General features: G+C 47.1%; 1 protein-coding gene and 1 long non-coding RNA gene across 2 annotated transcripts in view; one reads left to right on the top strand and one right to left on the bottom strand.

Moving 5' to 3' along the window:
* Positions 1-18,682, bottom strand: part of ELP3 (elongator acetyltransferase complex subunit 3) — an 87,294-nt gene extending 68,612 nt beyond the window's left edge. The window contains exons 1-7 of the mRNA XM_054001635.1: positions 18,576-18,682; positions 17,617-17,716; positions 15,781-15,919; positions 13,406-13,476; positions 11,428-11,491; positions 10,204-10,272; positions 9,331-9,485 (exon numbers count right to left, since the gene is read on the bottom strand). Of these exons, the coding sequence (XP_053857610.1) occupies positions 9,331-9,485; positions 10,204-10,272; positions 11,428-11,491; positions 13,406-13,476; positions 15,781-15,919; positions 17,617-17,716; positions 18,576-18,603 (626 nt within the window). The 5' untranslated portion in view covers positions 18,604-18,682. The remainder of the gene's footprint in view (positions 1-9,330; positions 9,486-10,203; positions 10,273-11,427; positions 11,492-13,405; positions 13,477-15,780; positions 15,920-17,616; positions 17,717-18,575) is intronic.
* On the top strand, positions 10,282-12,532 carry LOC128820825 (uncharacterized). Its single transcript, XR_008440978.1, has 2 exons — positions 10,282-10,417; positions 12,084-12,532. It is a non-coding gene; the product is annotated as an uncharacterized LOC128820825 (long non-coding RNA).
* Positions 18,683-27,857: the final 9,175 nt, after the last annotated feature.

Raw genomic sequence — 27,857 nt, 5'->3', positions numbered from 1 at the left:
GCCTAAGGAAAGTTGCATATTCCCAGGAACAACCACTTCTCAGCTGTTCCTGAGGAAAAGCACCACAAACTCAATGCCCCAAAAGCGCTGCTGCATAAATTAAAGTGCCCAGCCCAGCCCCTTTGCTTTTGAGTTTCTTTATCCACCTCTAAAATGAGACCGAGCTCGTCCCCATCTGACTCCGCCAGAGAAAAAACATTTAGCTCGAGGAAGGAAAACAGCTTGATTGCTGCTTTGAGGAAACGAAGGAATTGTATCCATAAAATTATAAAGAGAGCTAATAAAAAGCAGCCATCAGCCAGAACTGCCAGTGGAGAGCCGTGGTTTAGCTCATCTCCATCTCTTGCCAAACTCCCTCACCTATAAAGCTGCGACAGGATCGCGCTCCGAAAAGTGAAAAAATGTGCAAATCCTCGTTTTCCCCACAAAAACGCTCCGGGCTTTTCTGCAGCAGCTCCAGGAACTCCTGGTGCCTCTGCCCCAGCTCCTCCTGCTCCCTCCTGCAGAGCTCCAAGGTGCCCACAGCTCCTCCTCCACGGCACGGGGCTGGAACGAGATGAGCTTTAAGGGCCTGGCCAAGCCGATTTTATGGTTTTACTCAACTTTTAATGGTGGTTGAGTCATTGTTTGGAAAATGATTTCAGCTTTTAGCTGCTGCAGTCGCTCAGAACTGCATCATCCTCGGGCACGGCCATCCCTCACAGCTCCAGGGACGATGTGCTGTCCCCAGGAGCAACTTCCTGGGACGGGCAGAGGTGAAATATTCCCTGTCGTGGCTAAAACCCCCTCAACTGGCACAACTGGATTTTAGTCAGAAAAACACAGAGGAGACAGCCAAAGATCACCTGTGTCTTCCCAGAGGTGGGGAAAAGCAGAGATTGTGGGTGTTGGCCTCTCCTCCCGAGGAACAAGTGACAGGACGACAGGGAACGGCCCCAAGTTGTGCCAGGGGTGGTTCAGATTGGATGTTAGGAATAATTCCATCGCTAGAAAAAGTGGGAACAAGCTGCCCAGGGCAGTGGTGGAATCACCATGCCCTGGAAGTGCTCAAAAACATGGATGTGGCACTTGGGGACGTGGTTTAGTGCTGCTGGACTTGGTGACCTTAAAGGTCCTTTCTAAACTTATCATTATTCCACGATTCCATGATCTGGAAAAGAGAACGGAACCAAGCTCTGGAAGACACAGGAGCATCTTCCATACAGCAAGGACTGGCTCAAGGAGCCAGAAATGGGAGGTGGAAACTGCTCCTGTCCCAGCCCTCAGGGGAGCCAAGGCTCGGAGTGGGATCCTCTCACCTCACGAGGCAGCCGGAGCAGGATGACTGCACCTCCTGTAAGGGCCCACCAGGAACACCTGAGCAGAGCTCTGAACCCGCCAGCTGAACCCACACCTGCCCCCAGAGCTGCCAGAGGAAAAAGGGGAGGTTTTTTTCCTACCCAAGGAACAAATTCCCGCGGATTTCCGAATTTTCAGAGCGGCGCACAAACTGTCTCCGGAGACGAAGCAGGAAAAGGTCGTGCAGAGAGAGTCAAAAAACGAGGTCGTGGCACAACCCAAGGCCCAAACAGAGGGTGAGCAAACCAAGGCTGCACAAACACCCCCCCTGGCTCTGCATTTCCAGCTTTTCAACATCCAACTTCCCAAACTTTCTGAGCCATGAGAAGTGCAGACTCCCGGGGCTGCCACACATATTTCAAACCAAACAGCCCCTGCTCTGCCTGGCACAGCGCTCCCCAAAGCTGCAGCAAAACCCCTGCTCGACACCCCCCTGGAAAAGTATGGAAATTAAACCTCCTTTTTTTTTTTTTTTTTTCTTTTTTTTTTTTTTTTTTTTTTTTTTTTGTTCCGCGCCGACTGCACCCACCATGTCACCAGAAAATGAGTTTTCTTTCAAATTAATTTAGCGCCGTTGAAAGGCGGCGGCTCCGGGTTTACGGCGTCAATGAGGCGAGCAGAGCACAGCTGAGGGAACCATAAACAGCATCTCCCTATTTCACCAGCTCATTTCCATCCGGGCTGCAAAGCAATCTCTGCTGGAAGAGGGGAGAGCGGGTCCCCCGTCAGCGCTGCAGGGCATGGCAGGATCGGTTCGGATCGCTCGCGTCCTTCTGCGGCTCGGGGAAATTGGTAATGTTTTGAGTTTGTGCCTGCTTGGAAAAATCAGAACGCAGCAGCAGCCACCCGCTCCCGCAAGCTGCAGGGTGGTGTAAATGAGGAGGGGATTAACCCTAGGACGGCGTAAATAACGAGGGAATTAACCCAAAAATGTTATTCATGCACGGCACCCCGTTCTCTCTGTGACATTACCTCTGGATCACCGGCACCACTGGAATTAAAACCGTATAATCACCAGGCCAGGTTCAAACTCACACAGGTGGCCAAGCCCTGAAAGAAGCTCCATCTCCAGCCACCGAGCCCAGCTGGCCGCTCGGATCCCACGCCACCATTAACGTTTTAGTGCGGGTCACCGGAGAACTTGTTGTGCTTTGCCAAATTACACAGCAGCGGGGCAGCAAGAACGAGCAAAGTATTCCCTCTGGCAGGTGTTCAGCAGTAATTTGCTGAAAACGTACAGGAAAAAGCAGGGAAATTCATTATTTAGCTCTGACAATGTCATGACCGCTAAGGCTGATGCTGTTTCCAGCAGCACGGGATGGAAGGCGGATTTACAAACACCGCTAATTTTGGGGTGGCTCAATTCCTGAGGGAACACCTCGGAATCCTTGGAGGAAGATGGGTTTGGTTCCAGCATCCCCCCTTGGGAAACCCAAAACCACACGCGGCCAAAAACGTGCGGGTTTGGCTTCCTCATGTGTTCCATTCCAAACTGGAATATCTCCCATGCAGGAGGAGCAGCAATAGGGCAGATAACGGGATAAGCAATCCCATTCCTTGGCTGAGGAAGGAAAGAAGATGGAAAGCTCCCTGCCACGAGATTAGGATCTGATGAAATGACTTTTTTTGCTTAGAGAGCTTCCAAATAAAATCGACTCCAAGATGCAGCAGGAAATGAGCAGCACCCGGGATGGCAACAAAGGCCAGACAGCTTTGGGGTAAAATTCCTTAAATTCTGCAAGACTTACGAAGGCATTTAGGGATAAACACGCAGTGACAAACAGTTTTTAATGGTAAATATAGAATGGTTTGGGTGGGAAGGGACCTTAAAGCTCATCCCATTCCAACCTCAACTCCTTCCACTACCCCAGGTTGCTCCGACCTGGCCTCGGACACTTCCAGGGATGAGGAATCACCACCTCCCCGGGAAATCTGTGCCAGTGCCTCACCACATCCAAGGCTGGAAACAAAGAAAAATCTGCCTGTTTCTCCAGAATTATTAGGAGCTGGGCTGCAAATCTCTGGGAACAAAAGGGAATTGAGGCAGATTTTCTGCTGTAAACGATCTGGCACTAAAACAACAGCCACTTATCTCCTGCCTGGCCCGCTCGGATGTCCGGAGGGATTTGACAGACAAGCTCGGATGGATCCAGCCACGGCAATTTCCAACGCTGCTGCCTCCTGCTATTCCCCTCCTCCTGCCAGGAGCCAGGCACGGGAGGGGACACGGGGCCGGTGGTGAGTCCCCACATCCCAAAATTGCTGCTGGAATCGGAGCTGAACCCGGCAATTTGGAGCTTCAAGAGCCTCCCTGTCACTGCACCCACTCATTATGGCAGGGTGAGGGGTGGGAGCTGACTGTCAAACACCGGCAATTTTTAATTTCCCGCTCCCCCCGGGCAGAGAAGGAGCTCCTTAAATCGCTCTCCTCCCCAGAATTCCATGGATTTGCCCCGGGCTGAGCTGTGGCAGATGAAGGGTGAGGAGCTGCCTGCTCTGGAAGCATCACCTGGAGCAGAGGGTCAAGGTAGATAAGAGGAGAACAGCAAGCACTCGATGGCCCCAGCATGAATCACTGCGGAGTGACTCAAAGCCTGGCTTGTTTTTTGCTGGAGTCACAATTAGCACTCGGGAAGCTCAATTAAGAGACATTAGTGGAACGAGCTCCGGAATTGCAGGGCGGCTTCTTCGCTGCCTGCAGGAGCCACGAGGTGAAATGGGTTTGCTCTGACCTCTGGCCGGGAGGATTTCTCACTCCGGGGTCAGTGGAATACAGGCACAGGCTCAACGTGCTCGTTTGTTACCCCACAGATTTCACAGCGTCCTAAAAGCCGAGCAAAAAGGCTGAATTTTGGTTAAAATACAGCACCAGCAAGCCCAGACTGCCCTGAAGGAACCTGTCTCCCAGAAAAGGTCCAGAAGTCTTACTTGGGTAGTTTAGAACAGACTTCAACTTTATAAAGCGCTGTTTTTTAAAAGCAGGTTTGTTCCTCGATATCGAAAAGCAAATTCAGGCGTTGCTGAACCTTCACAATCACAGAATTCCAGACTGGTTTGGGTGGGAAGGGTCCCTAAAGCTCATCCACCTCCAACCCCAACACCTTCCCCTATCCCAGGTTGCTCCAGCCTGGCCTCGGACACTTCCAGGGATCCGGGAGCAGCCACAAATTCTCTGGGAATTCTGTGCCAGGGCCACCCCACCCTCACAGCCAAGAATTCCTTCCCAATATCCCACCTAGCCCTGCCCTCTGCCTGCAGCCACCAGGATTCCTTGGAGCAACTGCAGCTTCCATCAGAAGAACGGCTGAAACATCTGAAATTAATGTGGGAATGTGAGAATGGCTGGGGTTGGAGAGACCTCAAGCCTCGAGCAAGCGGCACAGGATCACATCCAGGTGGGATTTGAGGATCTCCAGCCTCCACAACCTCTCTGTTCTGTTGCCCTCCAAGTTTTTTCCTTTCCTACACAGCGATCTTTCCACAAACCCCGTCCTCTGCTAATCACACCAAGCGCATCTGGCACGGCTTGCCGTGATCCGGCCTCTTCTGAGACAGATTTAAAAAGGAATCTGGAGCTCCACATCCCAAACCAAGCACTGTAGGAACTGCCAGGGTTTAGTTTTTTTCCCCTCAATGGATTAAGAGGTCCTAAACTCTGATTATTTACAACCTCTGGGTCTTCCCTTTCAGCAGAGCTCGGATTTGTCCTCTTCCCAAAAAAATCAATACGGCTTTTGGGATACCTGGAGGAAACTTCCCTCCCCACCAGGATAATTGTGGATAACTGCTGCCTGCTCCCCAGCTCCGGGGAGAACACAGATAATGCTGGAACACAAAAGGACTCCTGGAACCAGCAATCGATGGAAATCCAAGGAAAAGGTGGAGTCGGGAGCTGCTCCACCAGGAATCAAAGGCAGCAATCGACCCCTCAGAGTCCTGGGATTCCATATGGAAAAATGAGCTTTTTAAGGGGCCGATGCCCCAGTTTTGGATCTGTTGTGGGAATAATTGTGTCTGCCCTGCACCTGGATGTTGTCTCAGGAATATCAGGTACAGGAGAGACTTGAACTGCAGAGCGTGGGTTATCTCCTCACTCTGTCACAGGCAGCCTTACCAAACATCAGGCTCGTGAAGCAAAAAATTAAGAATTATAAATTATTTCCGTGTCTCTTAAGACACTGAAAACACAGAAATTGCGAAAATCATGGACGATTTGGGTTTTGAATGGTTTGGGTGGGAGGGGACCTTCGGGATGATCCAGTTCCAACCAGCTGCAGGCACCTTCCATTCCACCAGGCTGCTCCAGCCTGGCCTTGGACACTCCCAGGGATCCAGGGGCAGCCACAGCTTCTCTGGGAATGCTATTCAAGGGCCACAGCCAGGGACTGCTTCCCAAATCCCATCTATCCCTGCCCTCTGGCAGTGGGCAGCCATTCCCTGTGTCCAGTCTCTCCATGCCTTGTCCCAAGTCCCTCTCCAGCTCTCCTGGAGCCTCTTTAGGCTCCGGAAGGGGCTCTGAGCTCTCCCTGGATCCTTCTCTCCCCCAGCTCTCCCAGCCCGGCTCAGGAGGAGAAGGCAGAGCTGCTGGTGCAGCCGCAGGGATGCAGGGATGCAGATCCCTGATTTCCCTGCTCTTCCCAAAGCTCTCCTCGGGCCCGTTCCCTCATTAGGAGTCAGCTCCCGGCTGCTGCGGTGACTCACGGTGGCAGCTCAATAAGCCCAGCACCCCTCATGACTCACGGGTCAGGTGAGAGGAGCAGCAATTCTCATTTGCATGTGCATTCTACACCTTCCCCGGCTCTGATTGTCCTCAGCCAAGAGCAAAAGCAGCCGCAATCAACTCAACACTCGGGCCTTGATGGGAGCAGCTCCCGGGCAAAGAGATGAGTTTCTCTAGAGGGAGAAAAATCCGTCCTGGAGCGATCGTGAAATCCCTTAATAATTGCAAACCTGCTCCTAAGGAAGGGGAGCTTATCAGCGAGCCCACAGCCCGGCTTGACAGGCACCCAGAAGGGCCCAGAAATTCTTAAGTGGTGCTCTCAGTGAGAAAAAAATTAAAACTTCTCAGTCCTCTCGCACACAAAAACAAAGATCCCCCCCTGGCTCTGCAATTCTTTACCCACTCCTCGGCCAACCTATTTCTCAAGCAATCCCAAGCACCTCGAGCAAAGATTTCTGTCTGAACGGTGTAAAAAAGCGTTTATTACCCCAAAAGGGAGGTGCTGCAGAAATATTGAAACCCAGGGAATTCATTTCCTTCCTCCGCTCTCAACGGAGCCGCTGTGAAAAAAGCCTGGAAGTTTCCCTGTTTATCTTTGCAAAAAGCACACTTTTGGTCGATGAGTTCACGCATTTATCTGCAAGAAAACCAGAATTTCAGGGGATTTCTGGTGAAATCCAAGCTGGTTCGAGGGATGATTTCTTTATCCGGGCTCGCAGTGCCCGTCCACAGTGAGGGACGGGATCCACCTCCACGGCAGGCTCTGGCACACAGAATCACATCGTTTTTATCAGATTAGCTGGCACCAGGAGCCTCAGAGGGCTGATGGAGATGAAGCATCACAAGAAGAAAATTGAAAATTACGTCGGCAGGAGGGTGCCAGATTGATGATCCCTCAGGTCGGGTCGGCGCGTCGCTGTCAGCACAGCAGAGCACGGGTGTGGGACAAAAAAACCCAGAAATTACTGGGTAAAAAGGGGGAAAATTGGGGTTTGAAGCAAGCTGGGAAAGTGGAAGGTGTCCCTGTCTGTGGCAGGGATGAATTAAGGTCCCTTCCAACCCAAACCATGCCAGGATTCTGTGATTCTCTCCTGGCTGAAGGTCCTTTCCCATATGAATGAATCTCTGTACAAAATCTAAACTTAAATAATGATTTGCCCAAGAAATAAAGCCTCCAGAATCCCATTCAGATCCCAGGGCACTGCTGAGTGCAGTGCCCACAGCACACAGCAGGGAGAACTCCTCACCACTCCTCAGTCCTGAGAGAGGTGCCAAAAATCCTCACAACAGCCCCTGCATCTGGACATTTTCCAAGAAAGTTTTTGACCATCCCACAAATCCCCAGAGCAGCTCGTGTGGCCATTGCCAGCATCTCCCTTCAGTTGCATCTGTAATTTAGTGGGGTTTTTTCCTTGCTGCCTGTTCTCTGCTCCTCCACAGTCCTGGTTTTTCATCCAGGCAGGTTCGTGACCCACCAGAATCCAGGGATTGGCCAGGATGCCACCAGGGAGGAGATCTGGGAGCTGGTGGCACCAGCAAGGCCCTGGCAAACAGCACCAACCTGGCTGAAGGTCCTTTCCCACGTGAAGCAATCTCTGTACGAAATCTAAACTTAAATAATCATTTGCCCAAGAAATAAACCCTCCAGGATCCCTTTCAGATGCCAGGGGAGTGCTGAGTGCAGCGCCCACAGCACACCACAGCAGGGAAAACGCTCTCAGAACTCCTCTCAGCCTCTGCTGGAAGTGCTGAAGGAGCTAAATCCTCGCCACAGAAAGAAATAAATTCAACCTTGACTGTTCAGCTCAAGTGTCCCCGACCATCCCAACCAACGCTGCAGTGACACAGCGCAACAACCGAGCTCCAGGAGCACAAAAACCAAAAGCTCTGATTCATCTCCAGCCCCATTTTCTCCACCTCTCCACCATGTAGGAAATGCAACCTGAGTAACTCCCACAGAACTCCATTTACCAAGCGCTTAGCGTGAGTTTTATGTTAAAAATATAAACCTTTATTTATCTGCTGAGGAGCCCACACGCTGCCAGGGCAGGATTTTTGTCACCCCTGCTTGATCTGTGCTGCTCTGACTCCACGGAGTCACTTTGCCTTTAAAATTGCTGTGGCAGAAATAGTTCCCTTATTATCTGCAGAGCAAAGGCCAGGCAGCTTGAAAAATTATTTTAGGCCCAATAAAATCAGCTAACACACCTGCAGCAGAGAAAAAAAAATACAGACTTCCCACACTGTGAATCACAGCAGTAATTTGAACGGACAACCTGCAACCACCACCCTCCTTCCCCGAGGAGCCGTGCCCTTCAGAAACTCTTTGCCCAACTTGTTTGCTATTTTATCTCGATAAAACCCACTTGGAAAGAGCAGCAGGGTGCTTTTTGTTTGGTCTTAGAGCGACACGAGAGGTGGGAGGAAAAAAAAAAAAAAAAAAAAAAAAAAAAAAGAAGCAAAGAAAAGCAGCAGAAGTGTTTGGTGCCCTCCAGAGGAAAAACCGAATTAAGTCGCAGCTTTGAGATACAAAGGACTGGTTCTAAAATCACTTCTGTTGGAGATTACGGTTCTAAAATCACTTCTGTTGGAGATTACGGTTCTAAAATCACTTCTGTTGGAGGTGACAGCTCTAAAATCACTTCTGTTGGAGGTGACAGCTCTAAAATCACTTCTCTTGGGGCTGGATAATGTCACAAATAAAAACCCAACCCACCCGAGGGACGCTCGCTCACTGAACAGCTCCAAAACATCAAACCTTTTTTGGTTTTTTTTGTCCACCAAGCACTGAAAATTGAGTGTTTCCTGCCCCTGGATGGGTCAGGCTGTGGTTTCTGAGCCGTTCAAATGAGAATGTGACACCCAAGGAGCTGGTTTGGGGCTGGAAGGGGCCGGGAGCGCTGACGCTCTCGGGGCTGAGTCATTCCTGACGTCCCCCTCCCCAGCTGCAGGCAGAAAATAAAGAATAAATCCCGCGGCCAGTGGCATTCGTCACAACTCCAAATCAGGGTGATGAGGCGTGACAGAGCTGCCTGGAATGCCAAAAAAAAAAAAAAAAAAATCAGGGGAAAAAGTTTGGCTTTTCCTGCGCTTCCGGAGGTCTGCCCGGTGCTGCTCTGCAGAGAGCGGCTGAAAATATTCGGCGCCCAAAAATTGAACAGAGCTGTAAATATTCAGTGCCCAAAAACACATCCCCTCAAAAAAAAAAAAAAAAAAAAAATTCTTCATTTTTTTCAAAGGATAAACAGTTTAAACTGGAAATAATTCCTCACCTGACGGCCTCTGCCACGTTGTTGGAAGTGTGACCCGACAAGGCGTCGTGCAGGTTCCTGATGAAATAATCTCTGTAATCCTCAGGTAAAGCCATGAAAGTGCCACCCATCACGATAAATTCCACTTTGTCCACGCTGTGGCCCAGCTGCTTCAGCTGAAAAAGTGAAAATATCACGGGAAAAAATGTCAGTGGGGGATTTATCCAAAAGATTTCTCTGTAATCCTTGATTTTCTTAGGCTGCGTTTCCTTTTTTATTTGTTTTATGAGTGAGAAATTAAGGGGTTTGTATAGGTTTTTTTAATAATCACTTTCCTTTGCAAAAAAAAAAACCTCCAAAGTATTTTTTTTTTTTTAGTGTAAGAACTCAGAGCAGGTATTGTAGAGGGTTTTCCTGAAAAATCAGAATTATTTGAATTACAGGTTCCGGTTTGAAACGACCTAAACTGGACCAAAAAGGCAAAAAAAAAATTCCTTGAATCTCCTTTAATCCACGTAGAACAAACTCTCCTCAAAATCTTGAGGGAGAAAATACCAAATTAATGGAGAATTTTCCAATGGATTGGGAGATAAAGAGGGAACTGACCAAAGCAGAACAGGACTGAGAAACTTTTCACGCCCAACTCTCCAACAAACACCCAAACAAAGTAATTTTGGAATGATTAAAAATCAGGTATTGCACAGCAGAGACTTTAGGAGAGGTTCAAAACTCTCTAAATGAGAGCTGGACAATTGAAAATGTATTAATTTAATTTTTGCAGCCCACCAGTCCAAGAAATTGAAATAATTTTCTTTTTTTTTTTTCTTTTTTTTTTTTTTTTTTTTTTTTTTTTTTTTTTTTTTTTTTGCATCCCAATCCCAAGGAAAAAGGTACCTGCTCCACTCTGTGCCTCGTCTGGAGGTAGGGATCGTACCGAGCCCGGATGGCCCTCATGGATGTTGGCTGAAAAAAAAACCACCAAAAAATTCATTTTAGAAACGTTTTTCCCCCCCACAAAAGAACAAAATCCAACTTTCAGCATGCTGAGAACTTCAAATCCTGACTGACCCGAAGCCTCCAAACCCACAAACCAAGACTCTGTAAAATTGTGAGTACGAATTTGGCTCCTCAAATTCTTTTAAAAAATACATTTTTACCCTGAGATGGCAACAGGACCTAAAACCACCAAAATTATTCCATTTTTAGTGTTCTCCAACAGCTAAGAAACCTCTGCAGCGAGTCACAAAAGCCTTACAAAAACCACAAAATGTTTTTACCAATTCCTCAGGCACCATCCTCTAGACTCAGCCTGGGCTTCAAATATTCTCAAAATTAAACTTATTCCTTCAATTAAAATCCCTAAAAACTCTTTTTTTTTTTTCTATCACCAGCTGATGGAAGCCTATTAATAATATTTTAAGGGGATTTTCAAGCACCTTTTGTACCCTGGATTCACTTGATATTTCCCATTTTTTTCCTATTTCCTTCATGGGACAAGATTTAAATGACTGAGGTAGAACAGAAAAAATTCCTACTCTAAAAGGAATTTTCACCAAATTAATCCAGTTGGTTTTTACCTCATTTTCCTGCTTCACATCCCAACCACAGCTTTGAGCTTTTTGGTTAAAATCAGTCACAATAATTCAGTCACAAACTGCTGTTAAAACTTTCTCCAGACAACAGGGAGGAAATAGTTTGGAAATATAAGAATTTAAATTTATCACTGCAGATAAAAGGGAATTAATTTAATTTCAGAGGCATTAACAGCTAAAAAATGAGGATTTTTAACCAAAATTTTTACTTTTTTAAATCCTGTAGGAACCTCTCCACATCTCTACTCCAGTGTTTCAATACCCTTCTTAGACAATTTTTTAAAAATTTTAACTCATCATTAATTACTGTAATTAAGAATTTCACTCCAAGACTTCGAGCTGCTTTAGATCCTGAAGTTTATGAAAATTGATTTTGGTTTTATTTTTGTATTTACTTTCGGCTTTATTCTTGCAACACGAGTGAGCTGCAGAAATAAAGCCCAGCCTAACCCAAAGCCAGGCTTAAGGAAGGTTGGAATAACAAAAAAAAAAAAAAAAAAATAGGGAAAACCAGGGAAATCAGTACCTCATATCCTGTGTAGGACTGGGTGGAATATTCAAAATCAGAGTCAGGCCCCCCTGGGCAGTACCTGCAGGGTAAAAAATAGAGAAAACAGGAATTAAACAAAAAATTCCGATAATTTCTGGGCAGTATCTGCAGGGTAAAAAATAGAGAAAACAGGAATTAAACAAAAAATTCCAATAATTTCTGTGGTGTCCAGGAACGCTGGGGGGATCTGAGCCCACCTGGGTTTACAAACAGCAAATGGACAGTGCAAAAAAAATCAAATTTAATTCCCTCAAATTAATTTTAATGAGAATGGGACGTCCAAAAGCAGCTCAGACCTGAAACAACCCAGTGAGACTTTCTGGGAGGAAAATCCGTGAAAATATTTCTGGGGTGCTCCATTATTTTAGGGAGCAGCCATAAAGTTTTGGGGCAACAGTTACACGCAGATTAATTGATTTTTTTTTTTAAATAATTTCACAATTTGAACGTTTTCCATGATTCTCTCAAGAGCATCACTTCATTCCGTGCAGAACGTGATTTTTTTTTTTTTCTTGTCACGGAGAGATGTAAAATTGGGATATCACCCATCAAGTTTTCCAGAAATTTAGGGAATTTTAACATTTTGATGGTGAAAAAGCTCAGCTGTATTTTTTTTTTTTTCCTGAGCTTAGGGATGTGCTGTTTGATAAATAAAATATTCCAAAGATGAATTCAGCTCCAGCGGGAAAGGTGAGGGAGCATCCAGGGGATTTTCCTGATGGAGCAGATCCCACCCCCACCAAAGCAGCCCTGTTTGGGATAATTGATATTTTATTCCCTGGATTAATTGATTTATTTCCTCACTGCCAGCTCACACTGAGTCATCCACCATCGTTATAAAATTAATTAATCATTAAATCACCTACGTTAATTTGCTGGCAAAGGGTTTGTGCAGTCCAAGCTGTTTTAGACACGGAAAATTCATGGATTCATGGCAGGGAATGTTTGGAAATAAATGAAGAGATGGGAAAAGCATGACCAAAATCAGATTTCAAGGGAACGGAGTCGAAGTGAGGAAGAAAATTCAAGGTAAGCCAAACTCATGCTCTTTAATTTGAATAAAACTGAGCTGATTCCAGGAGATTTTGGCAGCTGGAGGCCAAAAAAAATTAATAATAAATTAATTAAGACATTAATAACACATTAATTAGGAAATGAATAGTAAATTAATGACCACAGAGGTGGGAACCTAATAGGGAAGGGTGGGTTTGGGTCATGAAAGGAGGAGGTTTTCTCCCTCGAGGAAAAGGTGAAAAAAACTCAGTTTTTGGTGTGGTGTGGCTGCTCCTGCAGCGCCGGGGTTGTCCAGGAATGCTGGAAAAAGGAACTTTTGGGCCATGGAATCCCAGAAAGGATGGAAAAGGCCTCTGAGAGCATCCAGTCCAACCATCCCCAGCACTGACCCGTGTCCCCAGGTGCCACATCCCCAGGGATCTGGAATCCCTGCAGGGATGGCGACTCCAGCACTGCCCAGGGATGGAAAACCCTTCCCAGGCAGGAACTGCTCCCCAAACCCCACCTGAACCTCCCCTGGTGCAACCTGAGGCCGCTGCCTCTCGTCACTTTTGGTTAAAACCAACCGCAGTAACTCAGTCACAAACTGCTGTTAAACTTTCTCCAGACAACAGGGAGGAAATAGTTCGGAAATATTTAAAAATAAATAAAAATCAGGGAGGTATCACTGCAGATCAAAGGGAATTAATGACATTCCAGAGGCATTAACAGGTAAAAAACAGGGAGAGGCTGTCCCCTGTCATGTCCCTCGTCCCCTGGGAGAAACCCCAATCCCACCTGGGCATTCCAGACAGGAAAAAAAATTCCCTCTGGAGCCTCCTCTTCTCCAGGCTGAGCCCCTGGTGCCCCAAACCCTTCCCAGCCCCTCAGGGGCGTCCCCAGGCCTGCAGCTGTGCCAGCCCGGGGGCACATCTGGCACATCTGGGCCCTCCATACTCACACACAGATGTTGCCCGTGAAGTTGATGTGGGGGCAGCGGTGGGGTTTGCACATCACGGCCACCACGGCGATCTGCCAGGGAAATTGCAGGAATTAGCCCAGGAATTACCAAAATTCAAGGGTTTCTTGAAAGGCTGGGAGGGTGCTGGGGGCTTCTGGGGGATTTGTTTTAGGGTGTTCCCTGCTGAAACAGAGGTGGGTTAAAGCCTTGGAGGGGAAAACAAAGCCAGAGAGAGATGGGAATCCTTAACGAGCCCTTTTAAACTTCATTGAATGTTCTCACGTTTCAGAATATAAATAAACAGTAAATTAATAAATAAATAATTTGGGGTCTGTTACGAAGAATTAGCTAGTTTAACAGCAAATTGGGGTCTGATATGGAGATTCAGGTGGTTTCAGTATAAATTGGGGTCTGATAGGAAGAATTGGGTGGTTTCAGTATAAATTGGGCTCTGATATAAAAAATTAGGTGGTTTCAGTATAAATTGGGGTCTGATATAAAGAATTGGGTCTGATATAAAAAACTGGGTGGTTTCAGGGTAAATTGGGATCTGATATGGAGAATTGGGTGGTTTAAGAATAAATTTGGGTCTGATAGGAAAAGTTAGATGGCTTCAGTATAAATTGGGGTGTGATATAAAGAATTGGGTCTGATATAAAAAATTGGGTGGTTTCAGTATAAATTGGGGTCTGATATGGAGATTCAGGTGGTTTCAGTATAAATTGGGGTCTGATATAAAAAATTGGGTGGTTTCAGTATAAATTGGGGTCTGATATGGAGATTCAGGTGGTTTCAGGATAAATTGGGATCTGATATAAAGAATTAAGTGGTTTCAGAATAATTTGTAGACTGATGTGAAGATTTAGGTCGCTTCAGTACAAACTGGGGTCTGATGTGAAGATTAGGTGGTTTCAGTATAAATTGAGGTCTGATATGAAGATTTAAGAGGTTTCAGTATAAATTAGGGTGTGATATAAAGAATTAGGTCTGATATAAAAAATTGGGTGGTTTCAGTATAAATTGGGATCTGATATGGAGAATTGGGTGGTTTAAGAATAAATTTGGGTCTGATAGGAAAAGTTAGATGGCTTCAGTATAAATTGGGGTGTGATATAAAGAATTAGGTCTGATATAAAAAATTGGGTGGTTTCAGTACAAATTGGGGTCTGATAAGTAGATTTAGGTGATTTCAGTATAAATTGGGGTCTGATAGGAAAAGTTAGATGGCTTCAGTATAAATTGGGGTGTGATATAAAGAATTAGGTCTGATATAAAAAATTGGGTGGTTTCAGGATAAATTGGGGTCTGATATGAAGATTTAGGTGATTTCAGTATAAATTGGGGTCTGATATGAAGATTTAGGTCTGATATAAAGAATTGGGTGGTTTCAGTACAAATTGGGATCTGATATAAAGAATTGGGTGGTTTCAGTATAAATTGGGGTGTGATATAAAAAATTAGGTGGTTTCAGAACAAATTGGGGTCTGATATGGAGATTTAGGAGGTTTCAGTATAAATTGGGGTCTGATATGAAGGATTTGATGGTTTAAGAATAAATCTGGGTCTGATATAAAAAAATTGAGTGGTTTCAGCATAAATTGGGGTCTGATATAAAGAATTAAGTGGTTTCAGTATATATTGGGGTCTGATATAAAGAATTGGGTGGTTTCAGTACAAATTGGGATCTGATATAAAGAATTGGATGGTTTCAGCATAAATTGGGGTGTGATATAAAAAATTAGGTGGTTTCAGAACAAATTGGGGTCTGATAAGTAGATTTAGGTGATTTCAGTATAAATTGGGGTCTGATATGAAGGATTGGATGGTTTAAGAATAAATCTGGGTCTGATATAAAGAATTGAGAGATTTCAGTATAAATTGGGGTCTAATGTGAAGATTTAGGAGGTTTCAGTATAAATTGGGCTCTGATATGGAGATTTAGGTGGTTTCAGTACAAATTGGGGTCTGATACCAAGAATTAGGTGATTTCATTATAAATCGTGGTCTGATGTGGAGATTTAGGTGATTTACAGTAAATTGAATTAATCACTCTGCTGAGAAGATCCACAGCGACCTGGACACAATCCCCCCTTCTCCTCAGGGAAATCTCAGGATATTTTGGGTTGGAAGGACCTTAAATCCCAATCCCAACATTAAATCCTCTATCCCACCTTTCCTTGGACACTTCCAGGGATGCAGCAAGCACAGGAAAACCTCCAAGGAAGGGACCTTCCCCCCAAAACATTTCCCTGTGGAAAAGGCAACCAAGGCCTCCGGGCATTCCCCATCCTGGTTTTGGGTGGGGATTGAACCCAAATTTTGGGCTGGGAGCAGGCAGGGTGTGGGGGAAGGAGGGAAAATCCCTTTTCTCTCACCCCGCTGGCCGTCCTGACGGGCTTGGCCTTGAGCTTTGGCAGCAGAACCTTCCGGAACTGCGGCGGCACGGCCGCGATGATGTCGACGAGCCGCGGCTGCGCCGCCAGCCCGTACCTGGCCGAGGTTTTGGTCTTCAGCCTGCAACCAGAAACGCCCAAAAATCACCAAAAATCCACCCCAAATCACCCAAAACACACCCCCAGATCACCACCAGCAGCCCTGGTTTGCACACAGACGCAGGCAGGCTCCCCCAGCTCGGCTCCCCAGGCAGGAATATTAAACACAAACCCCAAAAATCACCTCACAGCTGCCAGCGGGTTTGATTTTCTGTGTTTGCCCCCTAAGTTTGGTTTTATCCTGGCTTTGCTCCCTAAATTTGGTTTTATCCTGGCTTTGTGCAGGCAGGCAAGGCTCCTGCTGCTCCATCTTCAGGGGTAGTTCCTGACTGATGTTTAATTCCTGATTAATTGATTAATTCAAGTGTTTCACCCCACACACCCAGCCTGGGGCTGAGTTCACCTCCAAGGCAATTCCCGGCAGGAATGTCCAGGAGAGAAGTTTATAATTATGTCAAAAAAGAGAAAAAAGAGGGGGAAATTCAGGTTTTCTTCCTCTATATAAATAAATAAAGGAGGAAGAAATTCCTGTGAACAACAAATTCAGGTTTTATTAATACAAATAAATAAAGGAGAAAGAAATTTCTATAAAGAATAAATTCAGGATTTCTTACTTCATATGAATAAAGGAGGAAGAAATTTCTGTAAACAACAAATTCAGGTTTTATTTATTCCACATAAATAAAAGAGGAAGGAATTTCTGTAAATAACAAATTCAGGTTTTCTTATTCCACATAAATATAAGAGGAAGGAATTTCTGTAAATAACAAATTCAGGTTTTCTTATTCCACATAAATAAAAGAGGAAGGAATTGCTGTAAATAACAAATTCAGGTTTTTTTTACTCCTCATAAATAAAGGAGGGGAAAATTCTTGTAAAGAACAAATTCAGGTTTTCTTACTCCATATATATAAAGGAAGAAGGAATTTCTGTAAACCACAAATTCATCTTTTTTTACTCCACATAAATAAATAAAGGAGTAAGAAATTTCTGTAAACAACAAATTCAGGATTTGTTACTCCACATAAATAAAGGAGAAAGAAATTCTTATAAACAACAAATTCAGGAATTCTTCCTCCACACAAATGAAGAAGGAAAAAGTTTCTGTGAACAACAAATTCAGGTTTTATTGCTCCTCATAAATACAGGAGAAAGAAATTCCTGTAAACATCAAATTCAGTTTTATTGCTCCAAATAAATAAAGGCAGAAGGAATTTCTATAAAGAATAAATTCAGGATTTATTACTCCACATAAATAAATAAAGGAGGAAGAAATTTCTGTAAACAACAAATTCAGGTTTTATTAATCCAAATAAATAAAGGAGTAAGAAATTCCTGTAAACATCAAATTCAGGATTTCTTCCTCCACATAAATAAGGGAGGAAGGAATTTCTGTGAGCATCAAATTCAGGGTTTCTTACTTCACAAATATGAAGAACAAAGAAGTTTCTGTAAACAAGCTTGGGTGTGACACATTGCTAAAAAAAATCTGATTATTTCCATATTAATATCTCCTTTCCCTGATGGATTTGGGACTAGTGAGGGATGGACAGAGGTGGGGAAAAAAAAGGCAGTGCGAGTTTCTTGGGAGTTTTTCACAAAATCCCTCCCATCTGAGACTCGGTAGGAATCTGACCAATTTTGGGGGGTTTATGATCAGCAAACGGTGTGAAGATGAGAGCTGGAAGCCCGGGCTGTGCCCAGCTCTGAGGCACTCACTTGTTGAGATCCACGTCCTTTCCCTGCTCGTGAGCCTCCAGGAGCTGCTTTATGATGTCAGCGATGGTCATCACCATCAGCTCGGCCTGCCTCAGCTCCCCTGCGCCAAAACCGGGGAAAAACAGAGCAAAAATGGGCAAAACCAGGGGGGAAAAAAACCCACAGATTTTCCTGCTCGTCACGGCCCAGCCGGGAATTCCTGCCCACTGTGGAGCGGTTGGGTGGGAAAGCGCTCCAAGAGCGGATCCGACCGCTCCCGGCAGCGCCAGGGCCACCAAGTGTCACATCCAGAGGGATTTTAAATCCCTCCGGGAATGGCGACTCCGCCGCTGTGCCAGGGCTGGACAGTTCTTTAAGAGAAGGAATCCCTCCCGTTATCCAACCCGAGCCTCTCAGTGTCACATCCACAGGGATTTTAAATCCCTCCGGGAATGGCGACTCCGCCGCTGTGCCAGGGCTGGACAGTTCTTTAAGGGAAGGAATCCCTCCCGTTTTCCAACCCGAGCCTCTCAGTGTCACATCCACAGGGATTTTAAACCCCTCCGGGAATGGCGACTCCGCCGCTGTGCCAGGGCTGGACAGTTCTTTAAGGGAAGGAATCCCTCCCGTTATCCAACCCGAGCCTCTCAGTGTCACATCCACAGGGATTTTAAACCCCTCCGGGAATGGCGACTGGGCAGCTGTGCCAGGGCTGGACAGTTCTTTAAGGGAAGGAATCCCTCCCGTTTTCCAACCCGAGCCTCTCCCGGCACAATTTGAAGCCGTTTCCCCTCATCCCGTCCCTGTTTCGCCCCGGCTCTCCCCTCCTCTCAGGGACCTCCACAAGGCCTCCCCTGAGCCTCCTTTTCTCCAGGCGGAGCCCCCGCAGCTCCCTCAGCCGCCCGTGCCCCGGCTCCATCCCCTCCCCCGGACACGCTCCAGCCCCTCAGGTCTCTTTAATTTTTTTTTTTTTTTTTTACCTTTCCCATTTTTCTTTTTCTGCTTCATCCCGGCGGATCCCGCGGCCTAGCCCGCCGCGCTGCCGTAAAGCAACACCGCCCGGCGCCGTCGCGAAAGCGGCGTAAAGCGTTGTGCAGCACACGGGGGTGTAGTTCCGCCAGCAGCCACCAGGGAGCGCCGGGACCGCACCGAGAGGGGGACCGGGGAGCGCCTCCGGTTTTTTGGGGGGAAATCCCGGGTTTTGGGGGGTTCCGGGGGTCCCCCTGGGTTTTGGGGGGTTCTGGGGGGGGTCCCCTGGTCCCCCTGCCCGTGTGGCCCCCGTTGAGATGCTCAGCTGGATGGTGTTTGTGGAAAGCTGAGGGGTCAGGTGAATGCGGAGTCACGCGGATCAAGGAATCAATCAAGGAATCAATCAATGAATCATGGAATTAGGGAGTGAAGGAATCGGGGAATCGCAGAATCACTAAATGACAGTGTCAGAGAGCCACAGAGTCTCAGAAGTCCAGAATGATGGAACTGTGGAATCACGGGGTCACAGAATCTGAGAGTCACAGTCAGAATCACAAAATCATGGAAGCGCAGACTCCCAGAATCCCAGAAGTGTAGAGCGATGGAATCCCAGAATCATGGAATCCCAGAGTCAGAATCACAAAATCATGGAATCACAGACTCCCAGAATCCCAGAACTGTAGAGTGATGGAAGGATGGAATCACGGAATCTCAGAGTCACAGAATCAGAATCACAAAATCATGGAAGCACAGACTCAGAGAATCCCAGAAGTGTAGAGTGATGGAATCATGGAATCACAGAATCTCAGAGTCACGGAATCTCAGAATCACAAAATCATGGAATCAGAGGCTCAGAGAATCCCAGAAGTGTAGAGTGATGGAATCCCGGAATCATGGAATCCCAGAGTCAGAGTCACAAAATCGTGGAATCACAGACTCCCAGAATCCCAGAACTGTAGAGTGATGGAATCATGGAATCTCAGAGTCACGGAATCTTGGAATCAGAGTCAGAATCACAAAATCATGGAAGCACAGACTCAGAGAATCCCAGAAGTGTAGAGCGATGGAATCATGGAATCACAGAATCTCAGAGTCACAGAATCTCAGAATCACAAAATCATGGAATCACAGACTCCCGGAATCCCAGAAGTGTAGAGTGATGGAATAATGGAATCACAGTGTCAGAGACTCAGAGAATCTCAGAATCGCAGAGTGGTGGAATCATGGAATTACAGAGCCTCAGCCTCAGTCACAGAACCACAGAATCACGGAATCATGGAATCACAGACTCCCAGAACCTCAGAATCACAGAATATGAGACACACAGAACCACAGAAGTACAGAATCAGTCACAGACTCACAGAATCACAAACTCACGGAATGACAGAACCATGGAATTACAGATTCATAGAATCATGGACTCAGAGTCTCACAGAATGACAGAATCCATGGAATTACAGATTCACAGAATCACAGAACCATGGAATTACAGATTCACAGAATCATGGAATCACAGTCTCACAGAATTACAAAATCAGAGAATTACAGATTCGCAGAATCATGGAATCACAGTCTCACAGAATTACAAAATCAGAGAATTACAGATTCACAGAATCATGGAATCACAGTCTCACAGAATTACAAAATCAGAGAATTACAGATTCACAGAATCATGGAATCAGAGACTCATAGAATCACAGAATCATGGAATTACAGTCTCACAGACTTAGGGAATCATGGAATTACAGATTCACAGTATCACAGATTCATGGAATCGCAGTCTCACAGAGTCATGAATCACAGACTCACAAAATTACAGAATCATGGGATTACAGATTCACAGAATTACAGAATCATGGAATTACAGATTCACAGAATCACAGAATCACAGACTCACACTTCATAGAAGCACAGAATCATGGACTCACAGTCTCACAGAATTACAGAATCATGTGATTACAGAGTCACAGAATTACAGAATCATGGAATCATGGTCTCACAGAATCACGAAATCATGGAATCACAGTCTCACAGAATCACAAAACTACAGAATCAGAGAATCATGGCATTACACAATCAAGGAATCACAGACTCATAAAATCACGAAGTCACAGACTCAGGTGATCAGAGGATCTCCGACTCACACCCCCACAGAATCCCAGATTTGCAGATTCTCAGAGCCCCAGGACGGGACCACAGAGAGTCACTGGTGCCACCTCCCTGTTCCAGCAGGGCCACCCAGGAGCACAGGGCACGGGATTGTGTCCAGAGGGCTCTGGAATATCCCGGAGAGGAGACTGCACAGCCTCAGAGCTGGGCACTGCCCAGGGAAGAAGTTCTTCCTCGTGTTCTGGTGGAATTGCTGGGATCATTCCCTGCCCCTGGCTCTGGTGCCATTGCTGGGCCCAGAGCAGAGCCTGGCCCTGCTCTGCCCCTCCCTGCACCCAGGGACACCCAGGGATGAGGTTCCCTCTCATTTAGCTCCTCTGGAGGCTGAACAGCCCCAGCTCCCTCAGCCTTTCATGGCCGGGGAGATGCTCCAGCCCCTTCCTCTTCTTTATTGGAGCTCCAGGAGCTCCACGTCCCTCATGTCCCAGGACCTGGACACAGCGTTCCCAGGGTATAACAACATCCTTGTGGCTGCTCTTACAGCTGATGATTAAAAAGGGGCAATTTCTGAAGTTCTCAATAGTGGGATCGTGCTATTTCCCCGTTAAATCCGGTTTTTTCCCCGCGGTCTCGTTCCCAAATTCCCGCCGGTGCTGGGATCCGCCCTTAGGGGAGCCAGGCGGGGCTGAGGAGGCCGCGCCCACTCAGTAAAAATAACGACTCCAGGAGGGAAAAACCGACTAAAAAGGGACAGTTCCTGAACTTCTCAATAATGGGATCGTGCTATTTCCCCGTTAAAATCCAGTTTTTCCCCGGGGTCTCGTTCCCAAATTCCCGCCGGTGCTGGGATCCGCCCTGAGGGAAACCACGCGGGGCTGAGGAGGCCGCGCCGCCTCAGCGCTAGGTGGTAGCAAAACATCGACTCCAGGAGGGAAAAACCGATTGAAAAGGGACAATTCCTGAACTTCTCAATAATGGGATCGTGCTATTTCCCCGTTAAATCCAGTTTTTTCCCCGGGGTCTCGTTGCCAAATTCCCGCCGGTGCTGGGATCCGCCCTGAGGGGAACCAGGCGGGGCTGAGGAGGCCGCGCCGCCTCAGCGCTAGGTGGTAGCAAAACATCGACTCCAGGAGGGAAAAACCGACTGGGTTTTCCTGACAAAAGGATAAAAATCCCTCCTGGAGACCCGCGGGTTCCCGAGGAGTGCACGGAGGAGGGAGCCGGGAAGGGGAACGGGGTGTTTGAAGGGAGAAGAGGCTGAGGGGGTCCCTGGAAGCAAACCCAGCCCAGCCCAGGGGAGGATGGATATTGGGAAAAGCTTTATTGGGAAAAGCTTTATTGGGAAAAGGTTCTTCCCTAAAGGGTCGGGCATTGAATAGGATCCCCAGGGAATGGTGACATTCCCAAGGCTCCAGGACAACGCTCCCCGGGAGGGATTTTTGGGATGTCTGTGCAGGGCCAGGAGTTGGATTTGATGATCCTTCCAGCTCAGGATTTTCCATGATTCCCGAAGTGTCGCAATGTCCCACACAGTTGTTGTGCCCTCTCCTCTTTGTGAGGATTTGGAAGCCTTAAAGCCCTGAGCAGCCTGGGATGATCCCAGATCTGACCCTGCTTAAAGCAGGAGGCTGGCCCAGAGGTCTCCCGGCGTCTCTTGCATCCCAAATTCCGCATCAATCCTATAAAATTAGCTCGGGATTCTTCTGTGAACATCCAGCGACTTCTAAAACTCACACGAGCTTCTGGAGACAGGCATTTCCTCAGCTCTTGTTTGGGGAATTGGCAACTGTTTGGTTGTTGCTGTTTGGCAGGGCCTTGCTGGTGCCACCAGCTCCCAGATCTCCTTCCTGGTGGCATCCAGGCCAATCCCTGGATTCTGGTGGGTCACGAACCTACCTGTGAGCAGAGGGGAAATGCTGCCTGTGTGGAAAAAAAACCATAAAACTCACGCTAAGTGCTTGGTAAAAGGAGTTCTGTGGGAGTTACTCAGGTTGCATTTCCTGCATGGTGGAGAAAATGGGGCTGGAGATGAATCAGAGCTTTTGGTTTTTGTGCTCCTGGAGCTCGGTTGTTGCGCTGTGTCACTGCAGTGTTGGTTGGGATGGTCGGGGACACTTGAGCTGAACAGTCAAGGCTGAATTTATTTCTTTCTGTGGCGAGGATTCAGCTCCTTCAGCACTTCCAGCAGAGGCTGAGAGGAGTTCTGAGAGCGTTTTCCCTGCTGTGGTGTGCTGTGGGCGCTGCACTCAGCACTCCCCTGGCATCTGAAAGGGATCCTGGAGGGTTTATTTCTTGGGCAAATGATTATTTAAGTTTAGATTTCGTACAGAGATTGCTTCACGTGGGAAAGGACCTTCAGCCAGGTTGGTGCTGTTTGCCAGGGCCTTGCTGGTGCCACCAGCTCCCAGATCTCCTCCCTGGTGGCATCCTGGCTGGTCCCTGGATTCTGGTGGGTCACGAACCTGCCTGGATGAAAAACCAGGACTGTGGAGGAGCAGAGAACAGGCAGCAAGGGAAAAACCCCACTAAATTACAGATGCAACTGAAGGGAGATGCTGGCAATGGCCACACGAGCTGCTCTGGGGATTTGTGGGATGGTCAAAAACTTGGAAAATGTCCAGATGCAGGGGCTGCTGTGAGGATTTTTGGCACCTCTCTCAGGACTGGGGGCTGCAGGGTCAGCAGGGCTTGCAGGGAGGGAAAAGGGCACGAGGAAGGAGCTCTTTCCATAGGGTGGGATGTTTTAAAAGGCCCGCTCTGTGCCCGAGGTTGGCACGAGGGCGTTTGGAAATCAGATCCCGGGGTGGAACAGGTTGACATAGGGTTTAAATCATCCTCCAGCAGGCACAAGGTGATGGATTTCAGATATTCCCATATCCTTTTGCCTCCCTAAAAACAACTCCTCGCTCAGCCCTGGAGCTGAGCTGTGCTCCCTGCTCGTTATCAGCTTCATCCACTGATTACAGCAACTTTTTATCTTGCATTTATTTCCTCTCCTGGCTGGCTGCTCTCCCTTTGCCACAAGGTCTCCACGCTCTTTCAGAACCATCCATTAACCCTCCGTCCCCCAGCGCCCACTGCTGAGACTTCGCTCTCCTGCTCCCACCTCCCTGGCAGCAGCTCACGTTCCCTCATCTCCCACCTCTCCACACGAGCCGGGCATTCCCAAAAATCCTCCCACCTGCTGCCCCCATTCCGCCTAAGCCACACTTTTTTTTTTTTTTTTCTTCCCCAAAATTTCTGCTTCTTTAGCTCGGAATCATCAGGAAGGTTTCATTTTGGCTCCCAAATTCCAGACTCTGCCGTTCCTCCGGGGCAAGGAACACCGGGGAAGTGCAGGTGGAGTTTTGGGATGGAGGCAGAGGGAGCCCGGCGTGTTTGGCTTTGTTGCCCACATCTGAGCGGGGCTGTAGCCCAGGGCTGGCATGCTGATCTCTGGAATTCGCTGCCGCTGATTCAGTTGCCCCTGGGCTTTTGAGAGGTGCCTTTAATCACAGGCGGGGGCCGATTCCAGTCGGGCAGGACCTGGAAACGCCGAGCAGGGCAGGGAAATGCGCATCTCCAAAGGCACAGCGTCCGTCCCTGCTCTGCAGTTCGGCAATTTCTTATCTGGGAACTCGCTCTGCAGTGGGGCAGGGACCATCTGCAGCCCCAGGCGCTGAGAGCGATGTGTTTTGCCCCAGGCAGCTGATGGAGATTTTTTTTTTTCCCTTCTCCATTTCAAATTCCAGCCCATTTCCTGACCTCAGGAATGATGTAAATTCTGTTTACAGACAGCATAAGTACATCTGATTTTACTCTGATTAACTTCTGTAGGTCTGCTGGTATTCCAAGGATAATTGACTTGGCTCAACACGCTCCTGGACAGTTCTGTTTGTTATTTTACAGCATCATTTTAAAGCTTAAACCTTCTCTTAATAACTTTTTTTTAAAAATACAAAAATAAATACCAAAAAAACGTATAAATCAGAGAATGTTTAAGCTTTAAAATGTGCAGTGAGCACTTAAGATTCAGTAAAGGCACAGAGCCTGCCCAAGACCACTGAGATACCAGGAATTGTACAATTCCAGGGAATATCAATGGGAAAAGATAAACCACTGACATAATTTCCATGTTTGGAATGTGGATCTGACCCTCAATTGCTGCCTAATAGAAAAAAAAAAAAAAAGAAAAAGGCTTGGATTTAGGAAGCCAACGAAGCACCCATGGAGCAATTGCTTTAATTTGGTTTCCTATGTTAAAAAAAAAAGGCTGGTGAGGAGAGATTTGCAATTCCAGGGAATGCTGCTGGTGAATGCTTTGGTTTGTTCCACCTCACTTTAAATTCTCAAAATTTCACTTTCTTCATCAAAATCCATCAGTCTGCCTTCCTGCATAATTAACAGATCTGAAGATACAGGAGATAATTCCCAGCTGCAAGTTCCTGGCTGATTCTTTGGGAGGTGGCAGCTGGGATTTGTTGGGTTTTAGGCCTTTGTGTTGGTTGGGATGAACTCATCCTTCCAAGCACCCAGGAAAACCAGAAGAAAAACCCCAAAGTCTGGGAGAGGGAACTGAGTTGTAAAATCAATGATTTGGATGCTCTCAAATCAATGATTTGGATGCTCTCAGTCCGTGGAACGCCGTGGTGTTCCCAAAATCTGTGAAACCCTGAAGTGACACAGATTAATCTGCTCACAGAGCAGAAGTTTCCTCCTAATCCACATTGAAACGTCCTTGAGTTGCACCGGGGGAGGATTAGGTTGGATATGAGGAGCAATTTCTTCACGGAAAGAATGGAATCTTCATCCCACTGAATGGAATCCCCATTCCTGGGAGTGTCCTGAAAACCTGCGGATGTGGCACCTGTGGACATGGTTTAAGATGGGCATGGATTTGGGGATCTAAAAGGTCTTTTCCATCCTTAATAGTTCTGTGACTCTGTGATTGGTGGGTGGAATTTCCTCCGAAATGTGATTTTTGTCCATAAATGCTGAGGATTCGTGCGCTTGCCGTGATTTTTCCCGATGTGTGGAAGGGTTTAGTTTCGTCCCAGATCTCTGGGGTGAATTCAAGTCACCGTGCTTTCAATCCCCTTAGCCTCAAAAACTGCTCTTTGTTGCATTTTCTGGGAATTTCCCAAATTTGAGAAAAGACCAGTGAGAGAGAGAGAGCGAGCACGGGATTCCAAATCTCTTAAATTCCAGCTCCTCATGGATCCACATGCAAATCCAGAGTGCTGGATTTGATTTCCTTCTCGCTATCACGACGGAAAAGGTGGAATTGCTTTAACGTGAGAAAGGAATTCTGTCTCCAGGTTTTCCATGGGATGTGCCCCAGGATGTCCAAATGATCCACATGAGATCCAGCAGCTCTGGCAAGGATCTAAGGAAGCTCTTCATGGTCAAAGTTCCGGAAATTCCCGGTGTACCCAGAAGGGAAAGGGAAAGTAGCACCAGATACAGGAAAAGAGGTTCAGATCCCAAAGCCAGCAGGAACTTTCCTGTCCTTTCCCCAGTGCCAGGGGGATAAATTTCTGTTCTTTTTGCATGAAGGATGCTGTGGATCTTCCCTTATTCCGTGTCGGATCCTTGGTTGGATGAAGGAATGTGCCAGGGCTGAGCCTCAAACAGAGGAGGTGCTGCATGAGAGAGAAATGATAAAAATCAGACTTAGAGGATTCAGATTAACTCAGAGGATTCAGGTTCTAGATGTATTTAAGTGCTCAGCCAGTCCTTGGGATTTCAGTGGCATTTAATACCTCAAATACCTTTCCAAATCTGGATTGAGTGGGAAGACTGTTCCCGCTCGGGATCTCATTATAGGGAAAATAATCATCAATCAAAACATTTTCCCTTTTTCTGTCCCCTCCTGACAACTTGCAAACACGGCCTGGCAAAGCCCAGCTGGAGCAGGATCCAGAATTGGGATGTTTACTTTGGGAAGAGCCTGGCGGAGTTCACAGAGGTCTGGGAGAGGTCACTGAAGGAATTATGATAGGATTTGTCTCTCTCTGACACAAAAAAACCCCAAAACACAGTTTTTCCTTGCAAAACTGCCCCGAATCCAGGTGCAACCCCTCAAGGATCATTTACCTCAGCAGTTGTGTGGATAAATTCTTCCAGAGTTTTTAATTTTCCTGGATGCAGCTGGGATGGGATTTGGCACATCCCGGCCTGTCCCAGAATCCTCCATGTCCCATTCCCTGGGAGATCACATCCCTGCAGGAATTCCCTGCTCCCCCACATCCTCTCTGACAGCACTGGAATTCTCCTCATGGAAAAGTTCAGAGAGACTCAAACACCTTCTCCCCATTCCCAACTTTATCTGGGATTCCAGGATCAGGGGCCTGTTTTATGGAAACCTTGTATGGCTTCAGCCCCATGAGGGAATGGGATTTTCCAGCCTGATCCTGGTGATTTTATGGCCAGGATGTGTTTATGTTCTGCTTCCTACTTGTGTTTTCCTTAGGCATCATTCATGGACTCACGGAATTGTTAAGGTTGGAAAAGTTCTCCAAGACCATTGTGTCCAATCATCCCCCATCACTGCCACGGCCACCACGGATCCATGTCCCCAAGTGCCACATCCACGTGGATTTTAAATCCCTCCAGGGATGGGGACTCCACCCCGGGGCAGCTGTGCCCGGGCTGGACAACCCTTCCAGTGAAGGAAATTTTCCTGAAATCTATTTAAATCCAATCCCTAATCCAGTCCAATCCAAGCATTCCAGAGCTTTCCTGATCTATTTCTTGGATCCTTTCTCTCATCGCAAGGATTTGGGATCGCTGGTTTGCACTGTGGATCCTCCTCGTGGAGATTAACCCATGGATCTGCTAAAAAGGCAAGGTTTGGGAGATCCAAAGGGACCCTGGAGGTCTCCATGTGCTCCATCATCTCCCGTCTAGATGGGATCACCAATAATTACTGGATAATCACTTACCTGTAGGATCTCCCATCACTCTACCCCGGTGTCTTTCCTAAAATCCCAACAGTATTCCATCAGAATCCTATTTTTCTTCGCTCCCTCTGCATTCTTTGACGTTTTTGCAGAAAAAACCACCAGGGGTCACAGATGGAAACCCTCAGGGTGACAACCCCCGGGTGAACCACCAGGACTTCCCAGGGACCCCAAAAAGGCTTTCCCAGCACTTGGAGGCTCCTGACCCTGGGCAGCTTCAGGATGCACCAGGAAGAGCTTCCA

Source organism: Vidua macroura, chromosome 31 (genome assembly GCF_024509145.1).
Source record: "Vidua macroura isolate BioBank_ID:100142 chromosome 31, ASM2450914v1, whole genome shotgun sequence".
NCBI classification, from domain to species: Eukaryota; Metazoa; Chordata; class Aves; order Passeriformes; family Viduidae; genus Vidua; species Vidua macroura.
The sequence above is the reverse complement of the archived record's forward strand: the minus strand, read 5'-3'. Positions and strand labels throughout refer to the sequence as shown.